This window comes from Chrysochloris asiatica, unplaced genomic scaffold, assembly GCF_000296735.1.
Source record: "Chrysochloris asiatica unplaced genomic scaffold, ChrAsi1.0 scaffold00310, whole genome shotgun sequence".
NCBI classification, from domain to species: Eukaryota; Metazoa; Chordata; class Mammalia; order Afrosoricida; family Chrysochloridae; genus Chrysochloris; species Chrysochloris asiatica.
The window spans coordinates 780,106-800,887 of NW_006408828.1; the positions used below are offsets into that span (position 1 = coordinate 780,106).

General features: G+C 47.6%; 1 protein-coding gene across 1 annotated transcript; it reads right to left on the bottom strand.

The window, feature by feature from the left end:
• Nucleotides 1-85: 85 nt before the first annotated feature.
• On the bottom strand, nt 86-19,610 carry SLC15A3 (solute carrier family 15 (oligopeptide transporter), member 3). The gene is made up of 8 exons (XM_006875041.1): nt 19,074-19,610; nt 10,123-10,412; nt 9,212-9,359; nt 7,732-7,836; nt 6,954-7,122; nt 4,122-4,280; nt 2,652-2,807; nt 86-240 (listed from the first exon to the last, which is right to left on the bottom strand). The coding sequence occupies exons 1-8, from the start codon at nt 19,608-19,610 to the stop codon at nt 86-88; spliced, it is 1,719 nt and encodes a 572-aa protein (XP_006875103.1).
• Nucleotides 19,611-20,782: the final 1,172 nt, after the last annotated feature.

A 20,782-nucleotide genomic window follows, 5' to 3' on the forward strand; every position in this document is an offset into this window, starting at 1 on the left:
AAAGGGAGAAGGAAATTGTCATTGTGAGTGCTGCTGTTTCCTGTGTCCAGAGGAGGGATGTGGAGTGTGGGTGGGTGGGGCATGTTCAGCCCCTGTCCCTGCTGGTATAGGTTTGCGAGGCTCGGTCCTGAACCGCCTGTTCATAGTGGCCAGAAATCCAAAGAAATAGGAGGAATGTGGCAGCCTGGATACCAGCCAGCAGGAAGAAGTAGTAGTCCATCCGGCAATTGTTGATGTTCCCTGGGAAAAGGAGGGCTTAGTATTGGGTTTAGAACAGGATCTTCTATCTTATACCTCCCCTTGTCCTAGCCTCATGGGAAGTGGTGGGTGGGGTGTGACAGCGGGCTGCTCCTGACATCGCTTGTGACATCTACAGCTCCCCTTTACCTATCTATTCATCTGGGGTCTACTTGAAACACATATATTGTCATGTGTCCTTTAATGACCACGATGCATCCTGTTTCACAGAACGTTATATGATTTGGATGTTACAGGAACACCACACTGTAGTCTGGTCCTGTTTTTAGCATCATGAAGAAGCTTTGTGCCTTAGCGTTGATCATCAATGTGCTGAGAGGGATTCACTTTTGTGTTTGGTCCGCACTCCAAGTCATTAGTAATTTCTCCACATCTGGTATAGGTGCCTCTCATCTTTCCTTTAACCTTGTAGCTTTCAGTGGAGCTGAGCTCCTTTAACAGCTTGGGGAATTTTTCCTTTGTTTGTGAGGATTATCATGATTGTTGAATATGACACGGCAGAATCTTGAGCAGTAGTGTTCACTGATTTTCTACCTTTGTGCTATTTAATCATCTTTTGTTTCAGTTCCAAATCGACACTTCTCCTTTGCCTCTTGCTGTTGCTGTCACTTGCGCTAAAGTTTCATTACATTTGGGAGCCATGATGCTCTTCATGGTAACATTGAAAATAAATTAACAGCTCACGGTACAACACTCAAGAGATGTGCAGTGCATAAGATCTGATGCTCCTGCCTACGAGTTGAAACATACACTGGTGTACAGTAAACTTTTTAGATACAAAGTACAGTACAGTACATATACAAGCCAGTAACCAGACATTTATGAGGACCATCAGGACACGTACAAGGGTGAGTCAAAAATTATCCACACTTTGGTTGTAGAATTAATCAACGTTTAGAAAAGACAGATGCATCATTTTCTGACACGATCACCTTGCTTGTCAATATACTTTGCCCATCTGTCAATGAGCTTTCATATTCCCTTACTAAAAAATGTTTCAGTCTGAGCTGTGAGTCACAAATGCACTGCTGTCTTCACTTTTTCAGAGATGAATCTGTATCCTCAAAGGGATGCTTTCAAAAAAACAAAATTTTTGCAGATTATCAACATTGTGGGCAGAGATATGTGGATGTGCATTTTCATGCAAGATCACAGTGCCCTTGGATAGCAGTCCTCTGCCTTTAATCTGAAGTTTAGGCTTCAGCTCTTCAGTGAGCATCTCACTTTAACGAGCACCGTTGATTGCTGAACCTTTTTCCTGATAGTGTTCCAATTGTTGTTGCTATGTGCTGTGGAGTCGGCTCTGACCTATAGCGATCCTGTACAGGGTTTCTGAGGCTGTAAATCTTTATGGGAGCAGAAAGCCTCATCTTTCTCCCGCGGGGCAGCTGGTAGTTTCGAACTGCTGACCTTGCGGTTCGCAGCCCGATTCGTAACCACTATGCTACCGGAGCTCCTTAGTGTTCCAATACTGGCCCTTAAGAATCCCAGAAAACTGTTAAGCATCAAGTTTCCAGCTGATGCTTGACTTTTGAACTTTCTCTTGGTCGGCGAGGAAGGATGTTTCTTTTTTCATACTCTGCCATTTACTCTTAGGCTCGTAGGGATGAATTCATGTTTCATCATCAGTAACAATTTTTCTTAAATGTTTACCTTCCTTCTAGTATTGGTCCAAATGTTGTTTGCAGATGTCCACATGCTTCTGTTTAGGCTCTTCCGTGAGTTGTTTCGGTGCCGATCTCGCACAAAGTTTTTGAAACCCAAGTCAGTGTGAATTATTTCATAGGCAGAGCCGTGGATGATTTGCAGATGACTTACCACCTAATCCACTGTCACTTGTCTGTTTGACAGAATCATTTCACATGCACACTCAATGTTGTCATCAGCTGGGGATGGGCATTTTAATATAAATGGAATGTGGGTAATTTTTGACTCACCCTCGTATTATAGCTTCTATATGTACGGTACCACTGTATGCCTGACATACACTTGGTATGCAAGCAACATGAGATACAGATGTAGCACACCAGAAGCCCTTGCCTTCGCTATGTTAATTCTCCTGTCTGGATTTCTGAATTATATTGTAACCTCATGGAACCATGGATGTCTGTGTTGCAGGGTAAAGTGACCTTCAGGTACAATGCAGTGCTTTAGAAACAGGAATGAGCCCTGGAGACCCACTGAATTTAATGCTTCCTTTTTGACAGTCAGGTAAACTGAGGCTCAAGGTAGGAAGCTTCGCTGTGGGTGAGTGGTCAACCTGTGAGCTAGAACCTTCTTCTCTCAGCCCAATCCCTGCTTCATCCTACCTAGGGTGAAAGCACTTAAAAGTGGCTACCTTTTCAAGCCTCCCTCCACCTGTGTCCCCACTCCAGGGAGGTGCCCACACTCACCAAGGTCCTTGTGGCAGTGTAACCAGCCCCCCGGCAGGGACAGTAGGGCTACCAGGCTGGAGCCCAGCAGCGAGCCCACCCCAGACAGACAGAAGAAGATGCCCATGATGGCGCCCTTCATGGAGCGTGGGGCCTCTGAGTAGGCAAACTCCAGGCCTGCAGAGAGGGAGAAACCCAGGAATTGATGGTGGGGCAAGAAGGCCCATTTACCCACCCAAGCCTCCATCCTGGCTCCCCGAGATGACCCTCCACCTCCGTGGCTATGACCAACACCGTGCCCTCACTTCTGTTCGGGGCATCCTCCACCTGGATGCTCTCCAGGCTGCCCTGGAGCTCACTGCCGTCTCCCCTCCCTCCCCCAGGGTTCCCATGTCAGTAACTGCATCTTCACCTTGTCCCTCCCCGTACTCCTCTGTCCACCTCTAATCTCATCACCAAATCATTTCGATTACCCATAGAAACCTCTTCCAAATGTATGTCCTCCTCTCTGTCCCCACCATCTCAGTCAAAGCCCTGCCCCGTTCTTTTCCTGTCTGGTCTCTGCACACTCCTCCATACTCTGCCTCCTCATACAGCCACATGCATCTCTAGTAGGATCCTTTTCCTGCCAAAATCGCCTTATAGGGTATCCTATTGCTCTCAGGAGAATTCCCAACATCCAGGCTTGGCCCCCAAGGCGCCGTGTGACCGCCCACCCCCTATGCCTTCTGGGTCTTAGCCCCAGGCTTCCCTACAGACATTGCATGCAGGGCAGGCTTCTGGGTCTTTGCTGATGGGGTTCCTTCTGCTTGTAAGCTCCTTCCCTTTCTGCTGAGTCCTGTCTCCTCAGGAGCTCAGCTCAAGGCTCCTTCCCACCTTGCTCAAGGGTACCTGCAGTGCTCACAGGCTGTTCACATCTGCAGCATTCTGTGGGGTTCTGGTTGGCATAGCTATCATTCCCCACCACGCTGAGGGGCAGTTGTATCTTTATGTCTCATTAGAGCCTAGCTCTGGGGTTGCAGCTGAATGAGCCCCAACTCCTTCACTGATAGCATAGCCTGTCCCAGCCTTGCATCCCTAGTTTAAAGTCCAGTGGTGGAGACAGACATACTTTACCACAACCCCAAGGTCTGTGTGCAGTGCTAAAGAGATGAACAAGCAGAGGACTTCCTAGAGGAGGTGGCATTGAAGGGTAAACGAGAGTTCACCTTCAATCTCAGGCAGAGGGAACAGCAAGTGTGAGGGTGGGGAACATGGCACTGGGGAGCCTGTGTGGCAAGTTGGTGTGAAAATGTCTTCTTCAAACTGCCAGTGCCCATTGCAGTGCCTGGCACAAACCAGCTGCTAACTGATGCCCGCCCCTTGATGACAGCAGCCCTGCTCAGGAAACAGTGCCTTCCTCCCTGCAGATGAGCCCTTGGAGGTTGTGGCCAAGGTGGGACCCCTGACTTGCCATCACTGATACAGGAGCAAAGAGGGAACCCAGGATACCTGGGATGCTGGCAAAAATCTCGCTGATCCCAATAAGCAGGTACTGAGGGATCTGCCACCAGATGGGCAGTGATGCCGCGTTGTATGTGACCTGTCCAATCTTCTGGATCACTATCTTTTCCTGGTCGATGTACTGTAATCGCTCCATCTCCAGGATGCCTGGGGAAAGGGGAGACCAGTGCTATAGCCAAGCTCATCTCATCCTGTGTAACCCATAGCACAGCCTGGCATATGGTGAGGGCTCTCTGGGTAGCCAAGGGTTGACTGGGCAATGGGAAGGAAAAGCATATTGGCACGAGAAGGGTAAGATTGAGTTCTGATTCTTCTCTTTTTCGCCTTGGCTGTCAGAAAGCTCAGAGCGAGACTTTGTACTCAATAACAACATTCTCATTCAGTGAGAGTGTTACATGCTAGCCATCTAATATGATGAATAAATGGAAACTTCAGTTAAGCAACTAGCCCAGAGTCACAGAGCTGGTCAGAGGTCAAAGGTGGATTTGAGTCCCAGCATGTCTGACTTCAAGGCTGGCCCACCCTCCACGATGCCAGGTCTCCTCTATTACATCATCACCGATTACATCATCACCGATTACATCATCACTGATTACAGCATCACCAATTACATCATCACTGATTACATCATCACTGATTTCATCATCACCGATTACATCATCACGTTTTACAGTTGTGTTTCTCACCTGCTTTCTAGTTTAACAACGATCTTATCACCATTCCCTTCCTTGCTTAGGAGGCAAATATGCTCTACTTGAATGGAGTTAAGGATCCCTGGTGATGCAATGGTTAAGCATTCAGCTCCTAACCAAAAGGTTGATGGTTGGAACCCACCAAAGGTTGATGATTGGCTCCTCAGCAGAAAATGTGACCGTTTGCTTCCGTAAAGATGACACCTTGGAGACCCAGTGGGGGCAGTTCTATATCTATGAGTCTATATTTTGAGGCATGGGGTTCATGGACATGGGTTCTAATCCGACTTCATCTTCAATACTCCACTAGACCACGTTCCATGAGGGCAGAGTCTGGGGGTCCAGCTCAGCGCCTGGCAAGCTGTGTGACCTTGGGCAAAATCAGTTAATGTCTTGGAGACCCAGGTTCCTTTACTCTTTTTTTTTTTGACAAAAGGAAACACACTTATTTATCAAGTCAATGGCTTAACTGTACAGAGAGAAATGATCTCAGATGATTATGATGGTATGTGTCTTGGGGTCGATTCAGATTCATACAACCCAACAAGACAAAGAAGGACTGTCCCATAGGGTTTCCAGGGCATCTTTACAAGGGCATATTCTTCCTGGGAGTCACTGGGGGGGGGGGGGGTGTTCAAATCGCTGACTTTTCAATTAGCAGCCTAGCACTTAACGAATGCACCAGCGGGGTTTCAGGTCCTTTTTCTGAGGAGCGTGAATGAACATCCAAGGATCATTGTGATGAAAGTGAACAACAGTTAACAAAGAATTTTATAGTTGGAAAAGTCTCCAGATTGGTTTTCATCCTTTTCATGCAATACTGATAGTGGTTGTTAAGTGCCGTCGAGTTGGTTCCAACTCATAGCGGCCCTGTATAGGGCTTCTGAGGAGCAGCAGGTGAGTTTGAGCTGGTGATCTTGTGGTTCCAACCGACCTCCTTGCATTCCACGGCTTACCCTACAGCTCCACAGGAATTTGAATGTCTTCACTTCCTACTTGTGGTCCAGGCACGTTGCTGGGTTCTTTATGGACTTCATCTTCAAAACTCCACTAGTGCAGTGCCCAAATGAATTACAATTCCCTTCTGAAAGATGAGGTGCAGAGACCCAGAGTAACTTCAGGCTCAGGCGGTAAGGAGCTTAAAGGACTCAGGTTTGGGTAACTGCTATTAACTCTTCTTTACCTGAGTCCTTTTTAGCTACTGTTGGAATCGATTCTGACCCATGGTATCCCCACGTGTGCAGACTAAAACCACTCCATAGAGTTTTCAAGGCCGTGACCTCTCAGAAGCAGATCATCACCAGGCCTTACTTCTAAGGTGCCTCTGACTGGATTTGAACTGTCAACCCTTCAGTTAGTTGTTGTTAAGTGCTGTCCAGTCAGTTCTAACCCAGAGCGACCCAGTATAGGGTTTCCAAGGAGCAGCTGGTGAGTTGAACCTCTGATCTTGCGATTTAATCTGACTTTGTGGTCCAGTGCTTATCCTACAGCACCACACTAGAACTCCATGCTTAACATTTGTGCCACCAACAGGCTTCTGAGTCATTTTAAAAATTATTAGTGGCTTCAAATCCTTTTGAAATGGAGGAAGGAAAAGAATAAATCATACATTTAAAAAAAAGTGTTCTGCATTTGTCACTAAGTGGCTGTGTGTCTTTTGAAAATTAATTCATTCAACACACTTTGAGTACCTACAGGCATTATTCTAGGCTCTGGGGATGCACACACATACACACAAAACAAATCCTTGGCCATGAAGTTGATTCCAGCTCATAGTGACCCTGTAGAACAGCTGTGCCTCAGGGCTTCTGGGGAATTAGCAATGAGTAAGAAAAGATCAAGATCTCTGCCTTTGAGGAGCTTCCATCCCATTGGGATTTTCCCACTGGGAAAATCTCAGACTCTCTTGGCTTGTGTTTCTTCATTTGTCAAAACCAGGGAGGCTGGGTTCTATGAAAAGGCTCTCTTTCAGTTTCTGGGAAGGGGGAGGATCTGCTTGGCAGAGGCCCATGGCTTCCACTTCAACCCACAGTGGGACCATTCCCACACACCACACACCCAGGCAGACCAAAGACACCCCCCCTCCCCGCAACCTCCCTGCTGCAGCCCTCTGTTCAGGACCACTCACCAGCTACAATGACGGAGGTAACGCCAAAGAACATTCCCAGTGCCATCTTCTTCAGAGGCGAGGGAAGCAGCTTGTGCCGCAGCAGGAAAGGGTCCAGCAAGTGGTCCTTCAGTGGGACCAGGATCAGCACGACCACAATATTAGCCAGGAGGAGCCAGGCTTCTGGAATCTGGACAAGAGGGAGCCAACAGGAAGTCAGGATTGGCATTGGTAGACCAGGACTCCAGATTTCCTGGGTCCCAGAGCTAGCCCTGAATTTAGACTCTTTAGCAGTGTAATTAATCAAGGATAGCAACTAAATTCTTCTTGTTTTCTAATTTCTATTAATTGGTGGAGGTTGCCTGAAAGATTCATGAGTTCAGTATGAAAGAATTCCATGATTGATCAGTCATGTTGGCTGTGGGCAAAGAATAGGGAGATGGTGGCAATTATGTTGTGTACCTGAAAACCTATGATTTTACAAACTGCTTTTTAAAAGTCCTCAGGAGTCCCAGGAGTTGGGTAGGGGCCTGACCTGTGGGCCCACTGCACACTGGGCAGTGAGACCTAGTTCAGGTGAGAGTGAAGTTGGCCTGTGTTTGTTGGAGTAGTTGGGCATCCTGGCAGGAGCTGGGCTATGGCACAAACTCCCATACCCTACAAGTGTCCCTCCAGTACACTGAGGATGCTCTGTAGCTGGGGGAGGGATGAGTAAAGGGAACCCCTCCACCCCCCTTTGCTCAGATGAAGCCCCTAGTCCAGCCCTAGCTGACAGCTGAATACATGCGTGGTCTCTCACCGTGTAGTTGTGCTGGGTATGTAGAGCCATGGAGCCGTTGGTCGGGCTGGCTGGGAAAATGGGGATGTGCAGGTGAAGACCCTGTAGGACATACGTGGTCTGCATCTGCCAGGAGAGACAGACATTAGCTGGGACCTAGAGTTCACCTTGCCTCCAGCCACAGGAGACCCCTAGCTCTCAGGCAAGCATTCCTCGGCAATGCCAGGGGGCAACTGAGCAGCTGGCCTCTATCCTGGCCTCAGGGGGGCCAACACTCCCACCCCATAGGTGCTAGTCTTGGCTCTGCTCCCGGTGTGTGCAGCCTCGTCCCAGAGCAGAGGCGAGAACTGCAGCAGATACAACTGGGTCTGACCCGTCTTGTGTTTACAGAGTAGGCATGGATAAATGTTGACTGAAATGGGAAAGATAATGGCATGGCTGCCCCCAGAGGGAGTTCTCAGTTGACATGGTGGCCAAGCTGAGCCCACAGGCTGACACAATCAGTTCTAAGTAGATACATCTGACAGAATGGACTCTGCACGCAGCTGTCACACTAGGCAAGATTGTGGAAAGGGACCCAGAGTAATCTCATGGGAGGGGCTGGGTCAGAGGAGGGCACGTGGGTCACTGAGGGAAGCAGCCATCTGGGATGGAAGAATGTCATTATCTGATGAACGGAATGACTAAGATTCAACCATGGCGTCCCCATCCCCCAATTCTACCACACACATTCTACCTCTGTACCAGCCCCAAGTAGCAGTGGGCCCTGCATGTGCCTGTTTCCTTTTGCAATTCACTCCAGGCTCCTATGAGGAAGTTTGGAAGCTTATGTTCTGGGGTTGGATTGGCTGGCGCCCAGTCTCCCCTCTCTCTCTCTCTCTCTCTCTCTCTCTCATACACACACATGCTGTAGCCTTCCCCATGGGAAGCAGTAGTGTCCCCAATCTGGCTGAGTATTGCTGTCATCTGAGTTAATTAAACTAGACTCCCAGGACCTCCCTTAGCAATTCCAGTTCAGTTGTCAGTTGGGATTTAGGGATCTGTATTTATTTTTTAAAACTCCACAAGCGATTCTGAGGCACAGCCAGGTTGCAGAACCCTGTTGTAAAACACTGGCCTGCTTCTAACCTGCTGAGGGACCTTGAGCTGCTAAATCAGAGAATCTGAACACTTAAGTGCTAAGAGCCTCTAGCCTAAGCCACCAGTTCACACATGAGGAGACTTAGGCCCCCAGAGCTAGAGCGACTTATTCAAGCAGTTAAACTTCAGTCTCAACTGCTCTTCCTGTTATACCACCTGCCTCTCCCTGCTAATTCCACAAACACATATTGGGCATGGCTTTGTGCCAAGCTCTGGGCCAGCTGGTACCCTAGCAGCAGTTCACTTGGTTCGTCCCTTTTCCCTGATCCCATAGACCCCGGACTTCTATGATGAGAGATGAGCTCCATGGGAAGAGTGGGGGGCCAAGGCCTCCCACAGCAAAAGGGCAGGGGCTCCTCACCTGGAAGTATACCATCCAATATGGCACCAGGGTCAGCATGACAGGCAAGATCTTCATCAGCACCTGGAAGTTAGCGATGTCCTCTTGGGGAGAAGGGCCAGGCTGGGGATACCTCTGGTCAGGGAGTAGTTGAGCACCTCGTGGGTCTCTGTGATACCATAGGGGCAATAGATAAAACAGGTTTGCTTAACATAACTAGCCAATTGCCTAGGAAGGAAAGGGGTCAAAGGAAGCCATTGGGCTCATGCAAGACCATTCAGAACCTTTTGCCTTGGATGTTAGCTAATGGGGGAAAAGAGTGAGTGGGTCTGATTTCTTAGACCTTTCTATTCCTGGTGTAGCACTGGGGGTTAATGTGCCAGACTGCAAAGCCGTTTGAACTGCAAAGTCAGTGGGTCAAGCTCACCAGCTGCTCCTCGGAAACCCTACACAGGGTCTCTATGGGTCAGAATCAACTCAACAGCACTTAACAACAACAATAATACTTATACTTGATATGAGAGGCTAGTGTAGAATTCTTCAGATTACATCCCTACAGGCTTCAGTGGCACCATCTCTATGACCAGCACTTCTACTACCCTGGTCCCCACCATGACCAGCCTTTATCTTTCCTGTAGGTACCAACACCATCATTCCTCTTGTATTATCACTATCAGGCTCAAGATCATTAGTACCCTTACACCTTCTATAGTTAGTCCATTGCCAATAATACCATCACTACCACCTTGACCTCCACCGCCATCCTCCAACCAGAGTGTGGGTCACTCTGGGCCCCTGGAGAGCAGGTCAGCATCAGGGACAATCACAGGGATTGAACCAGAGTGGCTTCCAATCTGGCCCATGCTTCCGTAGGAGACGTATGGAGCTTCTCCAAGTGGGCTAGCCTCTATCACCTAGAATCCCCTTCTTACCTGGCAGCATATCGGCGACATAGCTGCGGGCAGCAATTCTGAAGTGCAAGCTTAAGCATAGTTGACACTTGGCTGCCTGTGGGGGCCTTGGTGATGAAGACAGGGGTGGCAAAGAGGAAGAGGAAGAGGGCCAGGCCCACACAGCTCACGACGATGGTGTAACCCCACAGGAAGCTGATGTTCTGCTGGACAAAAGCCACCACCAGCAGTGACAGAACAGCGCCCAGGTTTATGCTCCAATAAAACCAGTTGAAGAAGCGGCGAGTTGCATTGCGGCCGAGATATAACACCTGCCAGGCAGGGAGGGGTGAGAGTTAGGGCCCGGAGGGTCAGCAGCACCCTGCCCATGATGTACCCTCACTGCCCACTTCCTGGGTCAGTGGATGGGTATCCTGGCATTTTTTGTAGTCTCTGATCACTAAACAGACATTCAATAAACCTTTGTTGAATGAATGAATGAACCCTTCTCTTGGGAGCCCCTTGCTAACCATCGGGACATTTTGGCATAGCTGTTTGCTCATGCCCACGACATTCATTGATTTTTTTTTTTTAAATGATCACCAAGTAGTGTATACCACAGATGTCTTGGATACTACTCTGTTCATTTCAGGCTGATTTATTCCTTTGTCTTTGACCATGCAACCTGCAGTATGTATGCCTTCAGAGAAAAAGCCAATAAAGAGCTCCATTCTGCTTCCCATGATAAAATGTGATGTAGGCATATTACCGAAAGAACATCTCATTGAGACCTCCCCCCTGCGTTTGGAGTTGCAGAATAGTCTACAATAGCTCACTTCTTCCCTGACTCGCCTCCCTCTGTTATATGCCCAATCAAACAAGGTCAGCATAATTGGGAAAGCAGAGGTGGTCCCAGGCATAGCCCCAAGAATGGTTCAGGCTATGTGAGAAAAAAAAATTTTTTTAGATCCCCCAGCAAGGGCAGATGGGTAGAAAATCTTTACTGAGGATTTGATCTGCAGCCAACGACAGGTTCCAGGCCCCTTTCCTGTCTGCTGGTTTGGGTCAGTGGCATTAGCTGCCTTTCCAGACCTTATTCCCAGATTAAGGAACTCTAGTGGCATGGTGGTTAAGCACTTGGCTGCCTGCCAACCAAAAGATGTGGCAGTTGGTTTCTTAAGTATTTATAGCCTTGGAATCCCATTGACATCCCATTTAACCCCCAAATGCCCTCTATCTGTGACCTTAAACCTCTGAGCAATTCTACTCCATCCTACAGAGTCACTATGTGTGTTTTTGTTTGTTTAATTCCCAGACTCTGACTCAGCAGTTCTGGGGCAGGGCCCTAGGATTTAAAAGGCAATGAGGGCAAACCCTCTTCCATGACTAAGACTCAATGGGAATACACGCTCTGATTGGTGGCCACATTCCATTCGTCACCGATAAGGGGAAGTGAGAGAAAAAACAGCAACGAAGCTGCAAGCTAAGCCCTACAACGTTCATTAGACTCCTGTGAACCCAGGTGGAGACCAGGTTGGCCAGCAGTGTGTCACGACCTGGGGACTCTTGGGCCCAGAGTCAGTGACATAGCCACAGAGGACTAGAGTGGAGAGTGAAGCGTTCAGATGATAAGAAGAGAGGACATATGCACAAGAACACCCACACTTGCAAATAATACCCACTTGACCTGGCTTCAATGACTGGATGATCAGAGCTCAACTAGAAGAAGAAAGAAGAGGAAAAAAGTGTAATCTGATACAATTTGATGAACTTGACCTACACCTATGGATGCAGTAGCTCAAAAGAGGGAACAAATCCTTACAGCAATCCCCTCCATACACAGAGTAGACAGGCATGGGCAACTTGGACATTGGCTACCCAAAATGGGGGTGCTACAAAGGCAAGAAGTGACTGGCTTACAAGCTCTCAAGAGGGAACCTAGAGCCAGAGGGCATGGAGGAAGGTAGAGTCTCCACTGAGTAGTATCCAATCTGTCTAGGTGGGGCTGATGAAAGGAAATGCGGATAGGTCTCTTGTGATACAATAGTTAATAATTGTTATCAGGACTGATTGTGAGGGTTGGAAATGTAAAGGTAGATGTTACGTAGCAAAAGGGGGGGAGTGGTTGACTTTGCAGTCTAGGAGCGGAGGTCCCTGGGACCATCAGGGGAGAAGAGCGGAGAGCTGGACCCTACCCAGAGAAGCAGTGATGCCAGAGATGGAGGCAGAGATGACGACATGGAGAGATGGAGCAGCTGGGGACTCTAGATCCAGAGAGGGAGAGGGGCTGTGTGCTGATGACTGGGGGGCAGGCTTTGGTTGGTTGATGATGCATGGAGGGGATTGTAACCATTGCAATGAAATGATATACGATAGACTGAATGTAAAGCTAATGTTCTCCCATGTAAACTAGCACATAATTCACAATAAAACATTAAAAAAAAAAAAAGGCAATGAGGATAGTGACTTCATAAAAAACTATCACCATCATTGTCACTGAGTTATAAATGTGGACTTTGCTGCATTGGTGAAGGCCTTGGGTATGTATTGTTACCACAATAGAAACAAACAAACAAGAAGCAATGAACACTTGGAGTCACTTCTCTAGATGAAATGTCTCTACATTGTTAGAAGGCCTGGTGTGGCACTGTGGGTTAATGCGCTGGACAGCAAAGTCATTTGAACTGCAAAGTTGGAGGTTCAAGCTCACCACTTGTTCCTTGGAAACCCTATACAGGGCTGCTATGGGTTGGAACCGACTCAACGGCACTTAACAACAACAACATACATTGTTAAACCATTCACCTTTTTCATAAATCCCAACATCTCAGAATTCATGACTACTCTTCCATCCACAAATACATATTTCAAGTAGCTAAGAAGATTGTGCCAAGCTTTACTTTGTGGAAAAGATACGTTTTTGTTTTTGTTTTAAATTCCTTGCCCAAACATAAAATTATAATACATAAAGATGCCTCTGAGGAGTCCTGGTGTAGCACTGTGGCTTAATGCACTAAATTGCAAGGTCAGTTTGAACCATGAGGTGGACAGTTCGCTAACAGTCAGAACCAACTCGACAGCACTTAACAACAACAAAGATGTTTTTGAAGGCACTCTTGTAGAATAGTGGCTATGAGTCGGGCTGCTAATCTCACGGTGAGCAGTTTGAAACTACCAGCCCATTCCTCGGGAGAAAGATGAGGCTTTCTGCTCACGAAAAGATTTACAGCCTCAGAAATCCTATGCAGGGTCACTATGAGTCCGAATTGACTCCACGACACATAACCACCACCACCACCACCACCAAAGATGCTTTTAAAATGATAGCTCTTTGAAGACTCAGGTTTATTCTTGGTGATGAGGAGGGAGGGGTGTGCCCATGCACTGAGAATCCTTGCTCTAGACTTTCAAGCAGAAAATTTGATTAAGTCCCTTTATGAGGAGCCACTTCTCCTTATTAATTGGAAGTAAATGAAAATGACTATTATAACTGTAAGGGGTCAATCAGGCAGTACATTCAGGATATAAATGAGTTTCCCCAGCACGAGCAGACACTTTGTCTAGAATGATGGATGGTCCTTTTTGAAATCATCAGGTGTGTTAAACACATAATTCCTGGGTATATAAGTCTGCCTGGCAGTGCCAATCCTCCCACCCCCACATCCCCCACCTAACTGCCCCCCTGAATTGATACTCACTCTGGTCTCTCCTTCTACTCTCTATACTGCAGAACTCAAATTCAATGATGCCCATCCCTGTCCCATCCTAGGGGTCAAATTCAGACCCCCTCAGATGGCCTTCCACCTTCACGCTGCCCAGAGTCCACATCTGCTGTTGTTGCTAAGCGTCACGTTAATTCTAACTCATAATGACCGTGTGTAGGGTTTCTGAGAAGCGGCTGGTGGGTTTGAACCACCAACCTTGTGGTTCAAACCGACCTTGCTTTCCAGTGCTTATCCTCCATGCTTAGTAAATGGGAGACCGCTCAGGAACTTTTGTCATTGTTGTTGACACTAGAGACCAGTTCTACCACCAGGAGGAGAGAGAGGCAGGGGACACTGGATGACTGAGGTCTTCTGGAGGTCACTGGGGTTAAGGTCACAGGTTCAGGGCATCTGGGAGCTGAATGGGATATCCAGGGAAGAGGAGAATCTAAGGAAGATGGGAGATTCCTATCAGCAGGGGTTGCAGTCTCCTGGTCAGAAAGAGGGCCAGAAGTGGACCATAAATGGACAGGGCTTTTTGAGGTAGTGAGTTCCCTCATGGTCAAAGGAACCCAAGCAAGCTGCAAGGACACTAGAAACAATTGTTGTGAAGGATCATGGGTTAGGGGATGAAGACATTCTTTTTAAAACGCCCCCTCTGTGTATTGTTGTTGGTTAATTCACTGGACTGCAAGGTCGGTTTGAATGGAAAGGTTCGTGGTTCAAGCTCACCAGCTGCTCCTCAGAAACTCTATACAGGGTCACTGTGGGTCAGAACCGATTCAACAGCATGTAAAAACAACAACAACTATGATTTAAACACATTTAAAACACAGAAACTATTAGAAAATGGAAGCAGAAGATGGAAGGAATACGCAGAGTCACTGTACCAAAAGGAAGTGGGTGATGTTCAACTTTTTCAAGAGGTAGCATATGATCAAGAGCCAATGATACTGAAGGAAGAAGTCCAAGGTGCATTGAAGGAATCAACAAAAAACAAGGAACCAGGAATTGATGGAATACAAATTGAAATTTTTCAAGAAAGTGAGGTGACACAAGAGGCACTCACTCGTCTATGCCAAGAAATTTGGAACTACCTGGCCAACTGATTGGAAGAGATCCATATTTGTGCCCATTCCAAACAGAGGTGACCCAATGGAATGTAGAAATCATTGGACAATATCTTTGATATCCCATGGGAGTAAAGTTTTTACTAAAGGTATACCGAAATTGCTGCAAGCATGCATTGACATAGAACTTCTAGAGGTTCAAGCAGGATTTAGAAGAGGACGTGGAATGAGGGATATCATTGCTGACTTCCGATGGATCTTGGCTGAAAGCAGAGAATACCAGAAAGATGTTTACCTGTGCTTTATTGACTACACAAAAGCTTTCGATTGTGTGGATCATGACAAGCTATGGACAACATAGTGAAGTATGAGTATTCCGGAACACTTAATTGTGCTCATGAGGAACCTGCACAAGGACCAAGAAGCAGTTGTTTGAATACAACACGGGAACACTGAATGGTTTAAAATTAAAAAAGCTGTGCGTCAGGGTTGTATTCTTTCACCATACTTATTCAACCTGTATGCTGAGCAAATAATCTGAGAAACTGGGTTATATGGAGATCATATGGATTATATCAGGATTGGAGGAAGACTCATTAACAACCTGCAATGTGCAGATGATACAACCTTGCTTGCTGAAAGTGAAGAGGAGTTAAAATACATACTGATGAAGATCAAAAACCACAGCCTTTGGTATGGATTGCATCTCAATATAAAGAAAACAAAAATCCTCACCACTGGACTAATAAACAACATTCTTATCAATGGAGAAAAGAATAAAGTTGTCAAGGACTTCATTCTTCTTGGATCAACTATCAACACTCATGGAAGCAGCTCAAGAAATCAAACAACATATTGCATTAGGCAAATGTGCTGCACAAGACCTTTTTAAAGTGTTGAAGAGCAAAGATGTCAGCTTGAGGACTAAGGTGCACCTGACCCAAGCCATGGTATTTTCAATAACCTCATATGCATGTGAAAGCTGGACAGTGAATAAGGAAGCTCATAGAAGAATTGATGCCTTTGAATTGTGGTGTTGGAGGAGAATACTAAAAGTGCCATGGACTGCCAAAAGAGCCAACTGATCAGTGTTGGAAGAAGAGCAGCCAGAGTGCTCCTTCCAGGCCAGGATGGCCAAACTTCGTCTCTCATACTTTGGACATATTGTCAGAAGGGACCAGTCGCTGGAGAAGGATATCATGTTTGGTAAGATGGAGGGTCAGAGAAAAAGAGGAAGACCCCAACGAGATGGATTGACAGCATCGATGGACTCAAGTGTGGCAACAATTGTGAGGTTGGCCCAGGACCATGCAATGTTTCGTTCTGTTGTGCCTAGGTCACTAGGAGTCGATACCAATGGCACCTAACAACAACAATTAGTCACTAAAGAATAAACACTAGACTGTTAATCACAAGGTTGGCAGTTTAAACTCACTGGCTGCTCCTTGGAAACACTATACAGGGTCGCTATGAGTTGGAAACAACTCAACAGCACTTAACAAGTCTACTGGCCTGATCATAATATAAAAAAATTTTTCTTTTAGTTGACACCTAGTCTTTTCTTAGAAGAAATACAACCAGGATGTTGTTAGTAGCATGGACAGTAAGACTGGTTCGCTTACTCTGGACAAATTATCAGCAAAGACCAATTGGTAGAAAGGGACATCATGGTTGGTAAAGCAGAGGGTCAGTGAGGACGAAGGAAGCTCTCTGTGAGATGGAATGATACAACAGTCATAACAATGGGTTCATACAGCAACGTCAGTGCCTGGCGATTGTGGGAGACTGACTCCATTTCATTCTGTTCCCCATAGGTCACTGCGAGTCAGTCAGCTGTAGGGAACTAGCATGACTTTTCATACTGTTGCAATAATCCTGTGTGTTCTGCCTGTTTTTGCTTGTTAGCACTATACTTCAGTTGGTTTTTTTTTTTTTTTTTTTCAGTACTGAAAGCATCCCTGAAGCATCATTTAAAATGATTCCCTAATACCCCACTGAGCAGAGCTTGAAAATATAGTCCTGTCGTTAGATACTTGCTCATTCATTCAGCGAATATCTATTAAACCCTGTTCTCGGGACTACAGAGGAAGACTCAGATATTAAGATGTTTACCCGAGTGCCCCTCCACTAATGAGTGACCAAGCTGGGATTTGATCCAGAGGCTGCCTGGTACTTATGGTAGGAAGGGGCTGCTCCTGCCTTATCCCCCAGATCCATGCAACACAGAAAGATGGAAACTTTCAAGACTGCTAGTGACCTCACTCCTTATATTCTCTATGTGACTTGGACAAGCTGATCAATGTGGAACCTCTGTCTCCTTATCTGTAAAATGGACAAAATAATATTACCCACCTATGAGTAAAGAGTCCTGGTATGGCATGATAGGATAAGCACTGGACTAGTAAGCACAAGGTTGGCAGTTCAAATCCACCTTCTGTTCTTTGGTGGGTTGCTATGAGTCGGCACTTAACAACAGTAACAATAACAACAACATGGGTAAGGTAAGACTCCCTGGTGGTGCAGTGGGTTAGGCGCTCAAATACTGACTGAAAGATTGGCAGTTCAAAGCCCACAGCCGCTCCCAGGGAGAAAGATGAGGCTAACTGCCCTTGTAAAATGTATAGTCTTAGAAACCCTGTGTAGGGTAGCTATGTGTCGATGACGGTGAGCTTCTTGGTTTCGTGGTTGAGTGAGGCCCTGGTGGTGTAGGGGTGACTTGTTGCTGTTAACTATAAGATCAGCGGTTTATACCCACCAGCCACTCTGCAGGAAAAAGACGAGGCAGTGTGCTTCCATACAGATTTACAGCCTTGAAAACCCTATGGCGTATCTCTCCTCTGTCCTAGAAGGTTGCTGTGAGTCAGAACTGACTTGAAGGCTGTGGGTTTTGGGAATGAGTAATTAAGAGGATTAACTAAACAAAAAACAAAAAACAAAAACACTCTGTTTCCTTGGACTCATGGTAACCCCGTGTATGTCAGAGTAGAACTGTGCTCCATAGAGTTTTCAGTAACTGGTTTTTCAGAAGTAGATCACCAGACCTTTCTTCCTAGGTACCTATGAATGGTCTCAGACCTCCAACCTTTTCATTAATGGCCATGCTCTGTAACAGTTGAGAGGATTAACTGAGTTTAAATATTGCCAGTGTTTAGCACAGGACTTGGCCTATAGCTCAAAGAAGGCCTGCTATGCTTATGAGATGTATACTATTGTTGTTAGGGTAGTTGTTGTCAGTTCCGACTTAGAGTAACCCTGTATAGGTTTTTAAGGAGGAACTGGTGGATTTGAACTGCCATCCCTGTGGTTGGCAGTCCAATGCTTATCCTATAGCATCACACCCGGACTCCTTTGGTAGGGTTAGCGCCCCTCATCTTAAATATAAGGTTCCCTGGTGGCACAACGGTTAAGTGCTCAGGCTACTAACCAAAAGGTTGATGATTAAAACCCACCAGTGGTAGTATGTTGCTGTTGCTAAGTGCCGTGGAGTCGGTTCCGACCCATAGCGACCCTTTACAGGGTTTCCGAGGCTGTAAATCTTTACGGGAGCAGAACGCCTCATCTTTCTCCCACGGAGCAGCTGGTAGTTTCGAACTGCTGGCCTTAAGGTTCGCAGCCCAATTCGTAACCACTACGCTACCAGTGGTAGTATAGTGGTTACAAATTGGGCTGCGAACCTCAGGGACAGCAGTTCGAAACTACCAGCTGTTCCGCAGGAGAAAGATGAGGTGTTCTGCTCCCATAAAGATTTACAGCCTTGGAAACCCTGTGCAGGGTCACTATGAGTTGGAACCGACTCCACGGCACATAACCACCAACCACCCAGTCTCTCCATGGGAGAAAGTTGCGGTACTCTGTTTCAGTAAAGACTGCTACTTTCTTTGGTAAAGAAACCCTGTGGGCAATTCTATTGTCGCTAGGAACTCAGATGGACTGACAGAAATCTGTAAGGGATATCTTGTTGTTGTTGTTGGGTGTCATCGAGTCGGTACCAACTCATAGTTACCCCTATATCCAACAGAATGAAACACTACCCGATTCTGGGCCCACCTCACTATCCTTGCTACTGTTCAGCCCATTCATGTTTAGAGATAAGAAAACTGGATGCAGAAGGGGGGATGTGGTTGGGCGTAGGTCACACTGGAAGCCTGTTCCAATTGGTTCTGACTCCAAATCCACTCGCTCATCCCCAGAGCCTCCCACAGGGGATCCTGCTACCCACCTGGTCGGCACCAAAGGACGTAAGGTTGGTCCTGATGGAGCTGGCTGCCAGGGCGAGCAACAGCAGGACCATGTAGACCGTAGGCGCGCAGTAGGGCTTGGACCAGGTGGACTGGCAGCTGCTGTGCTCAATCAGGAACTCGGGCATGTCCCCGCAGAAGGAGCTGCGGCCATCATTGAAGGCGGTGGCGGCCAACAGGCTGGAGGAGAGCAGGTAGAGCAGCAGGCTGAGCGCCACGACCAGGTATCGGCTCAGGTACACGTCGGCCAGCCAGCCTCCCACGGGGGCCAGCAGATAGGAGGCGCCCAGGAAGATGAGCGCGGCGAACGAGGCCTGCTGGCCGGTCCAGTTCAAGTGGGTGCTGTTGAGGTACAACACCAGGTTGGCCGAGATCCCGAAGTAGGCGGCGCGTTCCAGCATCTCCACGAACAGTATCACGGCGCCTGCCGCTAGCCGCCACCGTCTGGGGCCTCGCGTATTGCTCGCCAGCAGCGGCCTACGCTCTGCCGCCCCCCAGGGCTCCCCCGGTCCCGGCATGCTGGCCCCTGCCTCCCAGGTACCCCACCGCTGAGCCCTCGGGTCCCAGTCTACTTGTTCTCTTCCTCACCTCTATTTGCCCAGCCTTGTCTCCCCCTGAATCCCCTCTCCTTTTCTTTAGCCCTCCACCCGGATCCCTCTGCTACTTTCCCCTTCCCCAAATCTCAACTCTCTTTTCTTGTCTCTCCTTCCACCCCTAACTCTTCCCTCACTCCACTGCTTCTCCCCCTACGCCCCTCACCCACCCACCCAACTCTTGACTCTCTCCCCCTCTCAACTTTTGCACTGTTGACCTGTTCTGGCTCAATTTTCTGCCCCTCCTCCTCCTAGTTCCCGCTAGTCTCCACCCTTTCTCAACTTTAACCTGACCTGGGGTGGTACTTGGCCTGCACTGTTTGGGGGTCACTCTCCCTCAGGGGTTCTCTCTACCTCTGCCCCACACTGCCTTCTCCTCTGTCTACTCCCTGTTCTTGAGAAACATCGGACGCCCCTGGCTTCCCCTTTCTCTCATCTGTCACACGATGCTGCCGGGGCATTTAGGAGAAATGAAAGTCCAAGTCAAGACTCCCGTTGGTCAGTTTAACTTTCTAAAAACGTCTCTTCCTTCAGGCCTAGTACCCCCACCCCACCCCCTCAGCTTTGCCTGCCTTCCTGGAGCCATAAAGAATGGTTTCTGTCTTTCACTTTCATTCCTCTTCCTGATGTCACTCTGGAAACATTCTCTTCCAATCAAAATCCACGGATGGAGTGATAGGGTTGGGGAGACTTTATGCATCTATTGGTCCCATCCACCCACTTTTACAGATTTGGAGACAGAGGCCAGGTAGTGGTGGGGAGCTGCCTGGTTCACGGTAACAGACTAGGGTAAACCTGGCTCTTAAGCGGCAGAGGAAGCTCTCCACATGCATTCAGATTGTGAAAATGCAAATGCTTTAGGGAGGAAGGAAGTGGAGAACCTACCAGAAGCCTGTGGCGCTCTGGAGGGCCAGCAAGTGCGATAAGATTGAGAGGAACGCTGAACTCAGATTAAATCACCACCCAGCACTCCTCTCCTCAGAACTCAACCTTCAGTCTGACCTTAAAAGTTCAGCGAGATCCTGCCCCTGCCTGCTGTCCTCCTCTGAGTCCAGCCACGCGAGCAAACGGCTCTCTGTTCCTCTTATATATTGGGT